Here is a 19,660-nt window from a genome sequence, read left to right as displayed (position 1 = left end):
ATAGAGACATGTTCCCCAGGTGAGTTACCTGTTACAATAGAGACATGTTCCCCAGGTGAGTTACCTGTTACAATAGAGACATGTTCCCCAGGTGAGTTACCTGTTACAATAGAGACATGTTCCCCAGGTGAGTTACCTGTTACAATAAACACATGTTCCCCAGGTGAGTTACCTGTTACAATAGAGACATGTTCCCCAGGTGAGTTACCTGTTACAATAGAGACATGTTCCCCAGGTGAGTTACCTGTTACAATAGAGACATGTTCCCCAGGTGAGTTACCTGTTACAATAGAGACATGTTCCCCAGGTGAGTTACCTGTTACAATAGAGACATGTTCCCCAGGTGAGTTACCTGTTACAATAGAGACATGTTCCCCAGGTGAGTTACCTGTTACAATAGAGACATGTTCCCCAGGTGAGTTACCTGTTACAATAGAGACATGTTCCCCAGGTGAGTAACCTGTTACAATAGAGACATGTTCCCCAGGTGAGTTACCTGTTACAATAGAGACATGTTCCCCAGGTGAGTTACCTGTTACAATAGAGACATGTTCCCCAGGTGAGTTACCTGTTACAATAGAGACATGTTCCCCAGGTGAGTTACCTGTTACAATAGAGACATGTTCCCCAGGTGAGTTACCTGTTACAATAGAGACATGTTCCCCAGGTGAGTTACCTGTTACAATAAACACATGTTCCCCAGGTGAGTTACCTGTTACAATAGAGACATGTTCCCCAGGTGAGTTACCTGTTACAATAGAGACATGTTCCCCAGGTGAGTTACCTGTTACAATAGAGACATGTTCCCCAGGTGAGTTACCTGTTACAATAGAGACATGTTCCCCAGGTGAGTTACCTGTTACAATAGAGACATGTCCCCCAGGTGAGTTACCTGTTACAATAGAGACATGCTCCCCAGGTGAGTTACCTGTTACAATAGAGACATGTTCCCCAGGTGAGTTACCTGTTACAATAGAGACATGTTCCCCAGGTGAGTTACCTGTTACAATAGAGACATGTCCCCCAGGTGAGTTACCTGTTACAATAGAGACATGCTCCCCAGGTGAGTTACCTGTTACAATAGAGACATGTTCCCCAGGTGAGTTACCTGTTACAATAGAGACATGTTCCCCAGGTGAGTTACCTGTTACAATAGAGACATGTCCCCCAGGTGAGTTACCTGTTACAATAGAGACATGCTCCCCAGGTGAGGCCAGTTAACTGTAAAGCGCTTTGTGACAACTGCTGATGTAAAAAGGGCTTAGTAAAAAAAATCATTAGATTAGATTTGATTGTAAGGCCATCAACAGTGCTGCATAGTCAGTGAGATATGGTCAGGAGACAGCCCTCTACGTAGAGAGAGAGAGAGAACTCATCCATAGCAGTTTGATGACGCCATTACCAGTTTCTTATTTATATTGTCTTGTCTATTGTATGTTTTAGTACATGAACCCAGAAAGATTATCCCTGATCCGCTAATGGTTACCTTCATTAATTAGATGAACTAACATGCAACATTGTTCCTGTTTCTAATGTAATATGGTTCCTGTTTCACCAGTCACCTGCTGATCACAGCGACCCACATGTACTGTCTGAGGGAGATCGCGTCCAGGAAGGGTTTTGCCTATATCCAGTCCAGACAGGCCCTCAACAGCGTGGTCAAGATCACCTCCAAGAAGAAACACCCAGAACTCATCACCTTCAAGTTCGGCAACAGCAACACTGCTGGAATAGAGATTTCTGCTGTGGAGAGGTACTGACTAACTGATCGTATGGGTACTGTCTCTCTCTCGGACTCGTCTAACAGTCTCTGGTACCTCTGTGCTATCAGTCTAACAGTCTCTGTGCTACCAGTCTAACAGTCTCTGTGCTATCAGTCTAACAGTCTCTGTGCTATCAGTCTAACAGTCTCTGTGCTATCAGTCTAACAGTCTCTGGGCTATCAGTCTAACAGTCTCTGGGCTATCAGTCTAACAGTCTCTGGGCTATCAGTCTAACAGTCTCTGGGCTATCAGTCTAACAGTCTCTGGGCTATCAGTCTAACAGTCTCTGTGCTGTCGGTCTAACAGTCTCTGTGCTATCAGTCTAACAGTCTCTGGTCCCTCTGTGCTATCAGTCTAACAGTCTCTGGGCTATCAGTCTAACAGTCTCTGGGCTATCAGTCTAACAGTCTCTGGGCTATCAGTCTAACAGTCTCTGGGCTATCAGTCTAACAGTCTCTGTGCTATCAGTCTAACAGTCTCTGTGTTATCAGTCTAACAGTCTCTGGTCCCTCTGTGCTATCAGTCTAACAGTCTCTGTGCTATCAGTCTAACAGTCTCTGGGCTATCAGTCTAACACTCTGGTCCCTCTGTGCTATCAGTCTAACAGTCTCTGTGCTATCAGTCTAACAGTCTCTGGGCTATCAGTCTAACAGTCTCTGTGCTGTCGGTCTAACAGTCTCTGTGCTATCAGTCTAACAGTCTCTGGTCCCTCTGTGCTATCAGTCTAACAGTCTCTGGGCTATCAGTCTAACAGTCTCTGGGCTATCAGTCTAACAGTCTCTGGGCTATCAGTCTAACAGTCTCTGGGCTATCAGTCTAACAGTCTCTGTGCTGTCGGTCTAACAGTCTCTGTGCTATCAGTCTAACAGTCTCTGGTCCCTCTGTGCTATCAGTCTAACAGTCTCTGTGCTATCAGTCTAACAGTCTCTGGGCTATCAGTCTAACACTCTGGTCCCTCTGTGCTATCAGTCTAACAGTCTCTGTGCTATCAGTCTAACAGTCTCTGTGCTGTCAGTCTAACAGTCTCTGTGCTATCAGTCTAACAGTCTCTGTGCTGTCAGTCTAACAGTCTCTGTGCTATCGGTATAACAGTCTCTGTGCTGTCAGTCTAACAGTCTCTGTGCTATCAGTCTAACAGTCTCTGTGCTATCAGTCTCTGGTCCCTCTGTGCTATCAGTCTAACAGTCTCTGTGCTATCAGTCTAACAGTCTCTGCTATCAGTCTCTGGTCCCTCTGTGCTATCAGTCTAACAGTCTCTGTGCTATCAGTCTATCAGTCTCTGGTCCCTCTGTGCTATCAGTCTAACAGTCTCTGGGCTATCAGTCTAACAGTACCTGTGCTATCAGTCTAACAGTCTCTGGTCCCTCTGTGCTATCAGTCTAACAGTCTCTGGGCTATCAGTCTAACAGTCTCTGTGCTATCAGTCTAACAGTCTCTGTGCTATCAGTCTAACAGTCTCTGGTCCCTCTGTGCTATCAGTCTAACAGTATCTGTGCTATCAGTCTAACAGTCTCTGTGCTATCAGTCTATCAGTCTCTGGTCCCTCTGTGCTATCAGTCTAACAGTCTCTGGGCTATCAGTCTAACCGTCTCTGGGCTATCAGTCGAACAGTCTCTGTGCTGTCAGTCTAACAGTCTCTGGTCCCTCTGTGCTATCAGTCTAACCGTCTCTGTGCTATCAGTCTAACAGTCTCTGTGCTATCAGTCTATCAGTCTCTGGTCCCTCTGTGCTATCAGTCTAACAGTCTCACAGTCTCTGTGCTATCAGTCTAACAGTCTCTGTGCTATCAGTCTAACAGTCTATGTGCTATCAGTCTAACAGTCTCTGGTCCCTCTGTGCTATCAGTCTAACAGTCTCTGGGCTATCAGTCTAACAGTCTCTGGGCTATCAGTCTAACAGTCTCTGTGCTATCAGTCTAACAGTCTCTGTGCTATCAGTCTAACAGTCTCTGGTCCCTCTGTGCTATCAGTCTAACAGTCTCTGGGCTATCAGTCTAACAGTCTCTGTGCTATCAGTCTAACAGTCTCTAGTCCCTATGTGCTATCAGTCTAACAGTCTCTGTGCTATCAGTCTATCAGTCTCTGGTCCCTCTGTGCTATCAGTCTAACAGTCTCTGGGCTATCAGTCTAACAGTCTCTGGGCTATCAGTCTAACAGTCTCTGTGCTATCAGTATAACAGTCTCTGTGCTATCAGTATAACAGTCTCTGTGCTGTCAGTCTAACAGTCTCTGTGCTGTCAGTATAACAGTCTCTGTGCTGTCAGTCTAACAGTCTCTGTGCTATCAGTCTAACAGTCTCTGGTCCATCTGTGCTATCTGTCTAACAGTCTCACAGTCTCTGGGCTATCAGTCTAACAGTCTCTGTGCTATCAGTCTAACAGTCTCTGGGCTATCAGTCTAACAGTCTCTGTGCTATCAGTCTAACAGTCTCTGTGCTATCAGTCTAACAGTCTCTGTGCTATCAGTCTAACAGTCTCTGTGCTATCAGTCTAACAGTCTCTGGGCTATCAGTCTAACAGTCTCTGTGCTATCAGTCTAACAGTCTCTAGTCCCTCTGTGCTATCAGTCTAACAGTCTCTGGGCTATCAGTCTAACAGTCTCTGTGCTATCAGTCTAACAGTCTCTAGTCCCTCTGTGCTATCAGTCTAACAGTCTCTCTGCTATCAGTCTAACAGTCTCTGTGCTATCAGTCTAACAGTCTCTGTGCTATCAGTCTAACAGTCTCTGTGCTATCAGTCTAACAGTCTCTGTGCTATCAGTCTAACAGTCTCTGGGCTATCAGTCTAACAGTCTCTGTGCTATCAGTCTAACAGTCTCTGTGCTATCAGTCTAACAGTCTGTGCTATCAGTCTAACAGTCTCTGTGCTATCAGTCTAACAGTCTCTGTGCTATCAGTCTAACAGTCTCTGTGCTATCAGTCTAACAGTATCTAGTCCCTCTGTGCTGTCAGTCTAACAGTCTCTGTGCTATCAGTCTAACGGTATCTGGTCCCTCTGTGCTATCAGTCTAACAGTCTCTGGGCTATCAGTCTAACAGTCTCTGTGCTATCAGTCTAACAGTCTCTGTGCTATCAGTCTAACAGTCTCTGTGCTATCAGTCTAACAGTCTCTGTGCTATCAGTCTAACAGTCTCTGTGCTATCAGTCTAACAGTCTCTGTGCTATCAGTCTAACAGTCTCTAGTCCCTCTGTGCTGTCAGTCTAACAGTCTCTGTGCTATCAGTCTAACAGTATCTGGTCCCTCTGTGCTATCAGTCTAACAGTCTCTGGGCTATCAGTCGAACAGTCTCTGGGCTATCAGTCGAACAGTTTCTGTGCTGTCAGTCTAACAGTCTCTGTGCTATCAGTCTAACAGTTTCTGTGCTGTCAGTCTAACAGTCTCTGTGCTATCAGTCTAACAGTCTCTGTGCTATCAGTCTAACAGTCTCTGTGCTATCAGTCTAACAGTCTCTGTGCTATCAGTCTATCAGTCTCTGGTCCCTCTGTGCTATCAGTCTAACAGTCTCTGGGCTATCAGTCTAACAGTATCTGTGCTATCAGTCTATCAGTCTCTGGTCCCTCTGTGCTATCAGTCTAACAGTCTCTGGGCTATCAGTCTAACAGTATCTGTGCTATCAGTCTAACAGTCTCTGGTCCCTCTGTGCTATCAGTCTAACAGTCTCTGGGCTATCAGTCTAACAGTCTCTGGGCTATCAGTCTAACAGTCTCTGTGCTATCAGTCTAACAGTCTCTGTGCTATCAGTCTAACAGTCTCTGGTCCCTCTGTGCTATCAGTCTAACAGTATCTGTGCTATCAGTCTAACAGTCTCTGTGCTATCAGTCTATCAGTCTCTGGTCCCTCTGTGCTATCAGTCTAACAGTCTCTGGGCTATCAGTCTAACCGTCTCTGGGCTATCAGTCGAACAGTCTCTGTGCTGTCAGTCTAACAGTCTCTGTTTTATCAGTCTAACAGTCTCTGGTCCCTCTGTGCTATCAGTCTAACAGTCTCTGTGCTATCAGTCTAACAGTCTCTGTGCTATCAGTCTATCAGTCTCTGGTCCCTCTGTGCTATCAGTCTAACAGTCTCACAGTCTCTGTGCTATCAGTCTAACAGTCTCTGTGCTATCAGTCTAACAGTCTCTGTGCTATCAGTCTAACAGTCTCTGGTCCCTCTGTGCTATCAGTCCAACAGTCTCTGGGCTATCAGTCTAACAGTCTCTGTGCTATCAGTCTAACAGTCTCTGTGCTATCAGTCTAACAGTCTCTGTGCTATCAGTCTAACAGTCTCTGGTCCCTCTGTGCTATCAGTCTAACAGTCTCTGGGCTATCAGTCTAACAGTCTCTGTGCTATCAGTCTAACAGTCTCTAGTCCCTATGTGCTATCAGTCTAACAGTCTCTGTGCTATCAGTCTATCAGTCTCTGGTCCCTCTGTGCTATCAGTCTAACAGTCTCTGGGCTATCAGTCTAACAGTCTCTGGGCTATCAGTCTAACAGTCTCTGTGCTATCAGTCTAACAGTCTCTGGGCTATCAGTCTAACAGTCTCTGGGCTATCAGTCTAACAGTCTCTGGGCTATCAGTATAACAGTCTCTGTGCTATCAGTGTAACAGTCTCTGGTCCATCTGTGCTATCTGTCTAACAGTCTCACAGTCTCTGGGCTATCAGTCTAACAGTCTCTGTGCTATCAGTCTAACAGTCTCTGGGCTATCAGTCTAACAGTCTCTGTGCTATCAGTCTAACAGTCTCTGGGCTATCAGTCTAACAGTCTCTGTGCTATCAGTCTAACAGTCTCTGGGCTATCAGTCTAACAGTCTCTGTGCTATCAGTCTAACAGTCTCTGGTCCCTCTGTGCTATCAGTCTAACAGTATCTGTGCTATCAGTCTAACAGTCTCTGTGCTATCAGTCTATCAGTCTCTGGTCCCTCTGTGCTATCAGTCTAACAGTCTCTGGGCTATCAGTCTAACCGTCTCTGGGCTATCAGTCGAACAGTCTCTGTGCTGTCAGTCTAACAGTCTCTGTGCTATCAGTCTAACAGTCTCTGGTCCCTTTGTGCTATCAGTCTAACCGTCTCTGTGCTATCAATCTAACAGTCTCTGTGCTATCAGTCTCTGGTCCCTCTGTGCTATCAGTCTAACAGTCTCACAGTCTCTGTGCTATCAGTCTAACAGTCTCTGTGCTATCAGTCTAACAGTCTATGTGCTATCAGTCTAACAGTCTCTGGTCCCTCTGTGCTATCAGTCTAACAGTCTCTGGGCTATCAGTCTAACAGTCTCTGGGCTATCAGTCTAACAGTCTCTGTGCTATCAGTCTAACAGTCTCTGTGCTATCAGTCTAACAGTCTCTGGTCCCTCTGTGCTATCAGTCTAACAGTCTCTGGGCTATCAGTCTAACAGTCTCTGGGCTATCAGTCTAACAGTCTCTAGTCCCTATGTGCTATCAGTCTAACAGTCTCTGTGCTATCAGTCTATCAGTCTCTGGTCCCTCTGTGCTATCAGTCTAACAGTCTCTGGGCTATCAGTCTAACAGTCTCTGGGCTATCAGTCTAACAGTCTCTGTGCTATCAGTATAACAGTCTATGTGCTGTCAGTCTAACAGTCTCTGTGCTGTCAGTATAACAGTCTCTGTGCTGTCAGTCTAACAGTCTCTGTGCTATCAGTCTAACAGTCTCTGGTCCATCTGTGCTATCTGTCTAACAGTCTCACAGTCTCTGGGCTATCAGTCTAACAGTCTCTGTGCTATCAGTCTAACAGTCTCTGGGCTATCAGTCTAACAGTCTCTGTGCTATCAGTCTAACAGTCTCTGTGCTATCAGTCTAACAGTCTCTGGGCTATCAGTCTAACAGTCTCTGTGCTATCAGTCTAACAGTCTCTAGTCCCTCTGTGCTATCAGTCTAACAGTCTCTGGGCTATCAGTCTAACAGTCTCTGTGCTATCAGTCTAACAGTCTCTAGTCCCTCTGTGCTATCAGTCTAACAGTCTCTGTGCTATCAGTCTAACAGTCTCTCTGCTATCAGTCTAACAGTCTCTGTGCTATCAGTCTAACAGTCTCTGTGCTATCAGTCTAACAGTCTCTGTGCTATCAGTCTAACAGTCTCTGGGCTATCAGTCTAACAGTCTCTGTGCTATCAGTCTAACAGTCTCTGTGCTATCAGTCTAACAGTCTCTGTGCTATCAGTCTAACAGTCTCTGTGCTATCAGTCTAACAGTCTCTGTGCTATCAGTCTAACAGTCTCTAGTCCCTCTGTGCTGTCAGTCTAACAGTCTCTGTGCTATCAGTCTAACAGTATCTGGTCCCTCTGTGCTATCAGTCTAACAGTCTCTGGGCTATCAGTCGAACAGTCTCTGGGCTATCAGTCGAACAGTTTCTGTGCTGTCAGTCTAACAGTCTCTGTGCTATCAGTCTAACAGTCTCTGTGCTATCAGTCTAACAGTCTCTGGTCCCTCTGTGCTATCAGTCTAACAGTCTCTGGGCTATCAGTCTAACAGTCTCTGGGCTATCAGTCTAACAGTCTCTGTGCTATCAGTCTAACAGTCTCTGTGCTATCAGTCTAACAGTCTCTGGTCCCTCTGTGCTATCAGTCTAACAGTCTCTGGGCTATCAGTCTAACAGTCTCTGTGCTATCAGTCTAACAGTCTCTAGTCCCTATGTGCTATCAGTCTAACAGTCTCTGTGCTATCAGTCTATCAGTCTCTGGGCTATCAGTCTAACAGTCTCTGGGCTATCAGTCTAACAGTCTCTGTGCTATCAGTATAACAGTCTCTGTGCTATCAGTATAACAGTCTCTGTGCTGTCAGTCTAACAGTCTCTGTGCTGTCAGTATAACAGTCTCTGTGCTGTCAGTCTAACAGTCTCTGTGCTATCAGTCTAACAGTCTCTGGTCCATCTGTGCTATCTGTCTAACAGTCTCACAGTCTCTGGGCTATCAGTCTAACAGTCTCTGTGCTATCAGTCTAACAGTCTCTGTGCTATCAGTCTAACAGTCTCTGTGCTATCAGTCTAACAGTCTCTGTGCTATCAGTCTAACAGTCTCTGTGCTATCAGTCTAACAGTCTCTGTGCTATCAGTCTAACAGTCTCTGGGCTATCAGTCTAACAGTCTCTGTGCTATCAGTCTAACAGTCTCTAGTCCCTCTGTGCTATCAGTCTAACAGTCTCTGGGCTATCAGTCTAACAGTCTCTGTGCTATCAGTCTAACAGTCTCTAGTCCCTCTGTGCTATCAGTCTAACAGTCTCTGTGCTATCAGTCTAACAGTCTCTGTGCTATCAGTCTAACAGTCTCTGTGCTATCAGTCTAACAGTCTCTGGGCTATCAGTCTCTGTGCTATCAGTCTAACAGTCTCTGTGCTATCAGTCTAACAGTCTCTGTGCTATCAGTCTAACAGTCTCTGTGCTATCAGTCTAACAGTCTCTGTGCTATCAGTCTAACAGTCTCTGTGCTATCAGTCTAACAGTCTCTAGTCCCTCTGTGCTGTCAGTCTAACAGTCTCTGTGCTATCAGTCTAACAGTATCTGGTCCCTCTGTGCTATCAGTCTAACAGTCTCTGGGCTATCAGTCGAACAGTCTCTGGGCTATCAGTCGAACAGTTTCTGTGCTGTCAGTCTAACAGTCTCTGTGCTATCAGTCTAACAGTCTCTGTGCTATCAGTCTAACAGTCTCTGTGCTATCAGTCTAACAGTCTCTGTGCTATCAGTCTATCAGTCTCTGGTCCCTCTGTGCTATCAGTCTAACAGTCTCTGGGCTATCAGTCTAACAGTATCTGTGCTATCAGTCTAACAGTCTCTGGTCCCTCTGTGCTATCAGTCTAACAGTCTCTGGGCTATCAGTCTAACAGTCTCTGGGCTATCAGTCTAACAGTCTCTGTGCTATCAGTCTAACAGTCTCTGTGCTATCAGTCTAACAGTCTCTGGTCCCTCTGTGCTATCAGTCTAACAGTATCTGTGCTATCAGTCTAACAGTCTCTGTGCTATCAGTCTATCAGTCTCTGGTCCCTCTGTGCTATCAGTCTAACAGTCTCTGGGCTATCAGTCTAACCGTCTCTGGGCTATCAGTCGAACAGTCTCTGTGCTGTCAGTCTAACAGTCTCTGTTTTATCAGTCTAACAGTCTCTGGTCCCTCTGTGCTATCAGTCTAACAGTCTCTGTGCTATCAGTCTAACAGTCTCTGTGCTATCAGTCTAACAGTCTCTGGGCTATCAGTCTAACAGTCTCTGTGCTATCAGTCTAACAGTCTCTGTGCTATCAGTCTAACAGTCTCTGTGCTATCAGTCTAACAGTCTCTGTGCTATCAGTCTAACAGTCTCTGTGCTATCAGTCTAACAGTCTCTGTGCTATCAGTCTAACAGTCTCTAGTCCCTCTGTGCTGTCAGTCTAACAGTCTCTGTGCTATCAGTCTAACAGTATCTGGTCCCTCTGTGCTATCAGTCTAACAGTCTCTGGGCTATCAGTCGAACAGTCTCTGGGCTATCAGTCGAACAGTTTCTGTGCTGTCAGTCTAACAGTCTCTGTGCTATCAGTCTAACAGTCTCTGTGCTATCAGTCTAACAGTCTCTGTGCTATCAGTCTAACAGTCTCTGTGCTATCAGTCTATCAGTCTCTGGTCCCTCTGTGCTATCAGTCTAACAGTCTCTGGGCTATCAGTCTAACAGTCTCTGGGCTATCAGTCTAACAGTCTCTGTGCTATCAGTCTAACAGTCTCTGTGCTATCAGTCTAACAGTCTCTGGTCCCTCTGTGCTATCAGTCTAACAGTATCTGTGCTATCAGTCTAACAGTCTCTGTGCTATCAGTCTATCAGTCTCTGGTCCCTCTGTGCTATCAGTCTAACAGTCTCACAGTCTCTGTGCTATCAGTCTAACAGTCTCTGTGCTATCAGTCTAACAGTCTCTGTGCTATCAGTCTAACAGTCTCTGGTCCCTCTGTGCTATCAGTCCAACAGTCTCTGGGCTATCAGTCTAACAGTCTCTGTGCTATCAGTCTAACAGTCTCTGTGCTATCAGTCTAACAGTCTCTGTGCTATCAGTCTAACAGTCTCTGGTCCCTCTGTGCTATCAGTCTAACAGTCTCTGGGCTATCAGTCTAACAGTCTCTGTGCTATCAGTCTAACAGTCTCTAGTCCCTATGTGCTATCAGTCTAACAGTCTCTGTGCTATCAGTCTATCAGTCTCTGGTCCCTCTGTGCTATCAGTCTAACAGTCTCTGGGCTATCAGTCTAACAGTCTCTGGGCTATCAGTCTAACAGTCTCTGTGCTATCAGTCTAACAGTCTCTGGGCTATCAGTCTAACAGTCTCTGGGCTATCAGTCTAACAGTCTCTGTGCTATCAGTATAACAGTCTCTGTGCTATCAGTGTAACAGTCTCTGGTCCATCTGTGCTATCTGTCTAACAGTCTCACAGTCTCTGGGCTATCAGTCTAACAGTCTCTGTGCTATCAGTCTAACAGTCTCTGGGCTATCAGTCTAACAGTCTCTGTGCTATCAGTCTAACAGTCTCTGGGCTATCAGTCTAACAGTCTCTGTGCTATCAGTCTAACAGTCTCTGGGCTATCAGTCTAACAGTCTCTGTGCTATCAGTCTAACAGTCTCTGGTCCCTCTGTGCTATCAGTCTAACAGTATCTGTGCTATCAGTCTAACAGTCTCTGTGCTATCAGTCTATCAGTCTCTGGTCCCTCTGTGCTATCAGTCTAACAGTCTCTGGGCTATCAGTCTAACCGTCTCTGGGCTATCAGTCGAACAGTCTCTGTGCTGTCAGTCTAACAGTCTCTGTGCTATCAGTCTAACAGTCTCTGGTCCCTCTGTGCTATCAGTCTAACCGTCTCTGTGCTATCAGTCTAACAGTCTCTGTGCTATCAGTCTCTGGTCCCTCTGTGCTATCAGTCTAACAGTCTCACAGTCTCTGTGCTATCAGTCTAACAGTCTCTGTGCTATCAGTCTAACAGTCTATGTGCTATCAGTCTAACAGTCTCTGGTCCCTCTGTGCTATCAGTCTAACAGTCTCTGGGCTATCAGTCTAACAGTCTCTGGGCTATCAGTCTAACAGTCTCTGTGCTATCAGTCTAACAGTCTCTGTGCTATCAGTCTAACAGTCTCTGGTCCCTCTGTGCTATCAGTCTAACAGTCTCTGGGCTATCAGTCTAACAGTCTCTGGGCTATCAGTCTAACAGTCTCTAGTCCCTATGTGCTATCAGTCTAACAGTCTCTGTGCTATCAGTCTATCAGTCTCTGGTCCCTCTGTGCTATCAGTCTAACAGTCTCTGGGCTATCAGTCTAACAGTCTCTGGGCTATCAGTCTAACAGTCTCTGTGCTATCAGTATAACAGTCTCTGTGCTGTCAGTCTAACAGTCTCTGTGCTGTCAGTATAACAGTCTCTGTGCTGTCAGTCTAACAGTCTCTGTGCTATCAGTCTAACAGTCTCTGGTCCATCTGTGCTATCTGTCTAACAGTCTCACAGTCTCTGGGCTATCAGTCTAACAGTCTCTGTGCTATCAGTCTAACAGTCTCTGGGCTATCAGTCTAACAGTCTCTGTGCTATCAGTCTAACAGTCTCTGTGCTATCAGTCTAACAGTCTCTGTGCTATCAGTCTAACAGTCTCTGTGCTATCAGTCTAACAGTCTCTAGTCCCTCTGTGCTATCAGTCTAACAGTCTCTGGGCTATCAGTCTAACAGTCTCTGTGCTATCAGTCTAACAGTCTCTAGTCCCTCTGTGCTATCAGTCTAACAGTCTCTGTGCTATCAGTCTAACAGTCTCTAGTCCCTCTGTGCTATCAGTCTAACAGTCTCTGTGCTATCAGTCTAACAGTCTCTCTGCTATCAGTCTAACAGTCTCTGTGCTATCAGTCTAACAGTCTCTGTGCTATCAGTCTAACAGTCTCTGTGCTATCAGTCTAACAGTCTCTGGGCTATCAGTCTAACAGTCTCTGTGCTATCAGTCTAACAGTCTCTGTGCTATCAGTCTAACAGTCTCTGTGCTATCAGTCTAACAGTCTCTGTGCTATCAGTCTAACAGTCTCTGTGCTATCAGTCTAACAGTCTCTAGTCCCTCTGTGCTGTCAGTCTAACAGTCTCTGTGCTATCAGTCTAACAGTATCTGGTCCCTCTGTGCTATCAGTCTAACAGTCTCTGGGCTATCAGTCGAACAGTCTCTGGGCTATCAGTCGAACAGTTTCTGTGCTGTCAGTCTAACAGTCTCTGTGCTATCAGTCTAACAGTCTCTGTGCTATCAGTCTAACAGTCTCTGTGCTATCAGTCTAACAGTCTCTGTGCTATCAGTCTCTGGTCCCTCTGTGCTATCAGTCTAACAGTCTCTGGGCTATCAGTCGAACAGTCTCTGGGCTATCAGTCGAACAGTTTCTGTGCTGTCAGTCTAACAGTCTCTGTGCTATCAGTCTAACAGTCTCTGTGCTATCAGTCTAACAGTCTCTGTGCTATCAGTCTAACAGTATCTGTGCTATCAGTCTCTGGTCCCTCTGTGCTATCAGTCTAACAGTCTCTGGGCTATCAGTCTAACAGTCTCTGTGCTATCAGTCTAACAGTCTCTGTGCTGTCAGTCTAACAGTCTCTGTGCTATCGGTATAACAGTCTCTGTGCTGTCAGTCTAACAGTCTCTGTGCTATCAGTCTAACAGTCTCTGTGCTATCAGTCTCTGGTCCCTCTGTGCTATCAGTCTAACAGTCTCTGTGCTATCAGTCTAACAGTCTCTGCTATCAGTCTCTGGTCCCTCTGTGCTATCAGTCTAACAGTCTCTGTGCTATCAGTCTATCAGTCTCTGGTCCCTCTGTGCTATCAGTCTAACAGTCTCTGGGCTATCAGTCTAACAGTATCTGTGCTATCAGTCTAACAGTCTCTGGTCCCTCTGTGCTATCAGTCTAACAGTCTCTGGGCTATCAGTCTAACAGTCTCTGTGCTATCAGTCTAACAGTCTCTGTGCTATCAGTCTAACAGTCTCTGGTCCCTCTGTGCTATCAGTCTAACAGTATCTGTGCTATCAGTCTAACAGTCTCTGTGCTATCAGTCTATCAGTCTCTGGTCCCTCTGTGCTATCAGTCTAACAGTCTCTGGGCTATCAGTCTAACCGTCTCTGGGCTATCAGTCGAACAGTCTCTGTGCTGTCAGTCTAACAGTCTCTGGTCCCTCTGTGCTATCAGTCTAACCGTCTCTGTGCTATCAGTCTAACAGTCTCTGTGCTATCAGTCTATCAGTCTCTGGTCCCTCTGTGCTATCAGTCTAACAGTCTCACAGTCTCTGTGCTATCAGTCTAACAGTCTCTGTGCTATCAGTCTAACAGTCTATGTGCTATCAGTCTAACAGTCTCTGTGCTATCAGTCTAACAGTCTCTGGTCCCTCTGTGCTATCAGTCTAACAGTATCTGTGCTATCAGTCTAACAGTCTCTGTGCTATCAGTCTATCAGTCTCTGGTCCCTCTGTGCTATTAGTCTAACAGTCTCTGGGCTATCAGTCTAACCGTCTCTGGGCTATCAGTCGAACAGTCTCTGTGCTGTCAGTCTAACAGTCTCTGTTTTATCAGTCTAACAGTCTCTGGTCCCTCTGTGCTATCAGTCTAACAGTCTCTGTGCTATCAGTCTAACAGTCTCTGTGCTATCAGTCTATCAGTCTCTGGTCCCTCTGTGCTATCAGTCTAACAGTCTCACAGTCTCTGTGCTATCAGTCTAACAGTCTCTGTGCTATCAGTCTAACAGTCTCTGTGCTATCAGTCTAACAGTCTCTGGTCCCTCTGTGCTATCAGTCCAACAGTCTCTGGGCTATCAGTCTAACAGTCTCTGTGCTATCAGTCTAACAGTCTCTGTGCTATCAGTCTAACAGTCTCTGTGCTATCAGTCTAACAGTCTCTGGTCCCTCTGTGCTATCAGTCTAACAGTCTCTGGGCTATCAGTCTAACAGTCTCTGTGCTATCAGTCTAACAGTCTCTAGTCCCTATGTGCTATCAGTCTAACAGTCTCTGTGCTATCAGTCTATCAGTCTAACAGTCTCTGTGCTATCAGTCTAACAGTCTCTGGGCTATCAGTCTAACAGTCTCTGGGCTATCAGTCTAACAGTCTCTGTGCTATCAGTCTAACAGTCTCTGGGCTATCAGTCTAACAGTCTCTGGGCTATCAGTCTAACAGTCTCTGTGCTATCAGTATAACAGTCTCTGTGCTATCAGTGTAACAGTCTCTGGTCCATCTGTGCTATCTGTCTAACAGTCTCACAGTCTCTGGGCTATCAGTCTAACAGTCTCTGTGCTATCAGTCTAACAGTCTCTGGGCTATCAGTCTAACAGTCTCTGTGCTATCAGTCTAACAGTCTCTGGGCTATCAGTCTAACAGTCTCTGTGCTATCAGTCTAACAGTCTCTGGGCTATCAGTCTAACAGTCTCTGTGCTATCAGTCTAACAGTCTCTGGTCCCTCTGTGCTATCAGTCTAACAGTATCTGTGCTATCAGTCTAACAGTCTCTGTGCTATCAGTCTATCAGTCTCTGGTCCCTCTGTGCTATCAGTCTAACAGTCTCTGGGCTATCAGTCTAACCGTCTCTGGGCTATCAGTCGAACAGTCTCTGTGCTGTCAGTCTAACAGTCTCTGTGCTATCAGTCTAACAGTCTCTGGTCCCTCTGTGCTATCAGTCTAACCGTCTCTGTGCTATCAGTCTAACAGTCTCTGTGCTATCAGTCTCTGGTCCCTCTGTGCTATCAGTCTAACAGTCTCACAGTCTCTGTGCTATCAGTCTAACAGTCTCTGTGCTATCAGTCTAACAGTCTATGTGCTATCAGTCTAACAGTCTCTGGTCCCTCTGTGCTATCAGTCTAACAGTCTCTGGGCTATCAGTCTAACAGTCTCTGGGCTATCAGTCTAACAGTCTCTGTGCTATCAGTCTAACAGTCTCTGTGCTATCAGTCTAACAGTCTCTGGTCCCTCTGTGCTATCAGTCTAACAGTCTCTGGGCTATCAGTCTAACAGTCTCTGGGCTATCAGTCTAACAGTCTCTAGTCCCTATGTGCTATCAGTCTAACAGTCTCTGTGCTATCAGTCTATCAGTCTCTGGTCCCTCTGTGCTATCAGTCTAACAGTCTCTGGGCTATCAGTCTAACAGTCTCTGGGCTATCAGTCTAACAGTCTCTGTGCTATCAGTATGACAGTCTCTGTGCTGTCAGTCTAACAGTCTCTGTGCTGTCAGTATAACAGTCTCTGTGCTGTCAGTCTAACAGTCTCTGTGCTATCAGTCTAACAGTCTCTGGTCCATCTGTGCTATCTGTCTAACAGTCTCACAGTCTCTGGGCTATCAGTCTAACAGTCTCTGTGCTATCAGTCTAACAGTCTCTGGGCTATCAGTCTAACAGTCTCTGTGCTATCAGTCTAACAGTCTCTGTGCTATCAGTCTAACAGTCTCTGTGCTATCAGTCTAACAGTCTCTGGGCTATCAGTCTAACAGTCTCTGTGCTATCAGTCTAACAGTCTCTAGTCCCTCTGTGCTATCAGTCTAACAGTCTCTGGGCTATCAGTCTAACAGTCTCTGTGCTATCAGTCTAACAGTCTCTAGTCCCTCTGTGCTATCAGTCTAACAGTCTCTGTGCTATCAGTCTAACAGTCTCTCTGCTATCAGTCTAACAGTCTCTGTGCTATCAGTCTAACAGTCTCTGTGCTATCAGTCTAACAGTCTCTGGGCTATCAGTCTAACAGTCTCTGTGCTATCAGTCTAACAGTCTCTGTGCTATCAGTCTAACAGTCTCTGTGCTATCAGTCTAACAGTCTCTGTGCTATCAGTCTAACAGTCTCTGTGCTATCAGTCTAACAGTCTCTAGTCCCTCTGTGCTGTCAGTCTAACAGTCTCTGTGCTATCAGTCTAACAGTATCTGGTCCCTCTGTGCTATCAGTCTAACAGTCTCTGGGCTATCAGTCGAACAGTCTCTGGGCTATCAGTCGAACAGTTTCTGTGCTGTCAGTCTAACAGTCTCTGTGCTATCAGTCTAACAGTCTCTGTGCTATCAGTCTAACAGTCTCTGTGCTATCAGTCTAACAGTCTCTGTGCTATCAGTCTCTGGTCCCTCTGTGCTATCAGTCTAACAGTCTCTGGGCTATCAGTCTAACAGTCTCTGGGCTATCAGTCGAACAGTTTCTGTGCTGTCAGTCTAACAGTCTCTGTGCTATCAGTCTAACAGTCTCTGTGCTATCAGTCTAACAGTCTCTGTGCTATCAGTCTAACAGTATCTGTGCTATCAGTCTCTGGTCCCTCTGTGCTATCAGTCTAACAGTCTCTGGGCTATCAGTCTAACAGTCTCTGTGCTATCAGTCTAACAGTCTCTGTGCTGTCAGTCTAACAGTCTCTGTGCTATCGGTATAACAGTCTCTGTGCTGTCAGTCTAACAGTCTCTGTGCTATCAGTCTAACAGTCTCTGTGCTATCAGTCTCTGGTCCCTCTGTGCTATCAGTCTAACAGTCTCTGTGCTATCAGTCTAACAGTCTCTGCTATCAGTCTCTGGTCCCTCTGTGCTATCAGTCTAACAGTCTCTGTGCTATCAGTCTATCAGTCTCTGGTCCCTCTGTGCTATCAGTCTAACAGTCTCTGGGCTATCAGTCTAACAGTATCTGTGCTATCAGTCTAACAGTCTCTGGTCCCTCTGTGCTATCAGTCTAACAGTCTCTGGGCTATCAGTCTAACAGTCTCTGTGCTATCAGTCTAACAGTCTCTGTGCTATCAGTCTAACAGTCTCTGGTCCCTCTGTGCTATCAGTCTAACAGTATCTGTGCTATCAGTCTAACAGTCTCTGTGCTATCAGTCTATCAGTCTCTGGTCCCTCTGTGCTATCAGTCTAACAGTCTCTGGGCTATCAGTCTAACCGTCTCTGGGCTATCAGTCGAACAGTCTCTGTGCTGTCAGTCTAACAGTCTCTGGTCCCTCTGTGCTATCAGTCTAACCGTCTCTGTGCTATCAGTCTAACAGTCTCTGTGCTATCAGTCTATCAGTCTCTGGTCCCTCTGTGCTATCAGTCTAACAGTCTCACAGTCTCTGTGCTATCAGTCTAACAGTCTCTGTGCTATCAGTCTAACAGTCTATGTGCTATCAGTCTAACAGTCTCTGGTCCCTCTGTGCTATCAGTCTAACAGTCTCTGGGCTATCAGTCTAACAGTCTCTGGGCTATCAGTCTAACAGTCTCTGTGCTATCAGTCTAACAGTCTCTGTGCTATCAGTCTAACAGTCTCTGGTCCCTCTGTGCTATCAGTCTAACAGTCTCTGGGCGATCAGTCTAACAGTCTCTGTGCTATCAGTCTAACAGTCTCTAGTCCCTATGTGCTATCAGTCTAACAGTCTCTGTGCTATCAGTCTATCAGTCTCTGGTCCCTCTGTGCTATCAGTCTAACAGTCTCTGGGCTATCAGTCTAACAGTCTCTGGGCTATCAGTCTAACAGTCTCTGTGCTATCAGTATAACAGTCTCTGTGCTGTCAGTCTAACAGTCTCTGTGCTGTCAGTATAACAGTCTCTGTGCTGTCAGTCTAACAGTCTCTGTGCTATCAGTCTAACAGTCTCTGGTCCATCTGTGCTATCTGTCCAACAGTCTCACAGTCTCTGGGCTATCAGTCTAACAGTCTCTGTGCTATCAGTCTAACAGTCTCTGGGCTATCAGTCTAACAGTCTCTGTGCTATCAGTCTAACAGTCTCTCTGCTATCAGTCTAACAGTCTCTGTGCTATCAGTCTAACAGTCTCTGTGCTATCAGTCTAACAGTCTCTGTGCTATCAGTCTAACAGTCTCTGGGCTATCAGTCTAACAGTCTCTGTGCTATCAGTCTAACAGTCTCTGTGCTATCAGTCTAACAGTCTCTGTGCTACCAGTCTAACAGTCTCTGTGCTATCAGTCTAACAGTCTCTGTGCTATCAGTCTAACAGTCTCTAGTCCCTCTGTGCTGTCAGTCTAACAGTCTCTGTGCTATCAGTCTAACAGTATCTGGTCCCTCTGTGCTATCAGTCTAACAGTCTCTGGGCTATCAGTCGAACATTCTCTGGGCTATCAGTCGAACAGTTTCTGTGCTGTCAGTCTAACAGTCTCTGTGCTATCAGTCTAACAGTCTCTGTGCTATCAGTCTAACAGTCTCTGTGCTATCAGTCTAACAGTCTCTGTGCTATCAGTCTATCAGTCTCTGGTCCCTCTGTGCTATCAGTCTAACAGTCTCTGGGCTATCAGTCTAACAGTATCTGGGCTATCAGTCTAACAGTCTCTGGTCCCTCTGTGCTATCAGTCTAACAGTCTCTGGGCTATCAGTCTAACAGTCTCTGAGCTATCAGTCTAACAGTCTCTGTGCTATCAGTCTAACAGTCTCTGTGCTATCAGTCTAACAGTCTCTGGTCCCTCTGTGCTATCAGTCTAACAGTATCTGTGCTATCAGTCTAACAGTCTCTGTGCTATCAGTCTATCAGTCTCTGGTCCCTCTGTGCTATCAGTCTAACAGTCTCTGGGCTATCAGTCTAACCGTCTCTGGGCTATCAGTCTAACAGTCTCTGTGCTATCAGTCTAACAGTCTCTAGTCCCTCTGTGCTGTCAGTCTAACAGTCTCTGTGCTATCAGTCTAACAGTATCTGGTCCCTCTGTGCTATCAGTCTAACAGTCTCTGGGCTATCAGTCGAACAGTCTCTGGGCTATCAGTCGAACAGTTTCTGTGCTGTCAGTCTAACAGTCTATGTGCTATCAGTCTAACAGTCTCTGTGCTATCAGTCTAACAGTCTCTGTGCTATCAGTCTAACAGTCTCTGTGCTATCAGTCTATCAGTCTCTGGTCCCTCTGTGCTATCAGTCTAACAGTCTCTGGGCTATCAGTCTAACAGTATCTGTGCTATCAGTCTAACAGTCTCTGGTCCCTCTGTGCTATCAGTCTAACAGTCTCTGGGCTATCAGTCTAACAGTCTCTGGGCTATCAGTCTAACAGTCTCTGTGCTATCAG

General features: G+C 46.0%; 1 protein-coding gene across 3 annotated transcripts in view; it reads left to right on the top strand.

Annotated features, from left to right (window-relative positions):
- LOC311136975 (TBC1 domain family member 23) overlaps positions 1–19,660 on the top strand; it is a 117,602-nt gene that overhangs the window by 76,946 nt on the left and 20,996 nt on the right. For all 3 annotated transcript variants that reach the window (XR_014613910.1, XM_084171312.1, XM_084171311.1), the window contains one exon: positions 1,559–1,753. Coding sequence is in view for 2 of the 3 variants with exons in the window: in XM_084171312.1 (XP_084027438.1) it covers positions 1,559–1,753 (195 nt within the window). In the remaining variant the exon portion in view is untranslated. The remainder of the gene's footprint in view (positions 1–1,558; positions 1,754–19,660) is intronic.

Source organism: Coregonus lavaretus, assembly GCF_964263955.1.
Source record: "Coregonus lavaretus genome assembly, chromosome: 11".
NCBI classification, from domain to species: Eukaryota; Metazoa; Chordata; class Actinopteri; order Salmoniformes; family Salmonidae; genus Coregonus; species Coregonus lavaretus.
This window is presented reverse-complemented; position numbering and strand designations above follow the sequence as displayed.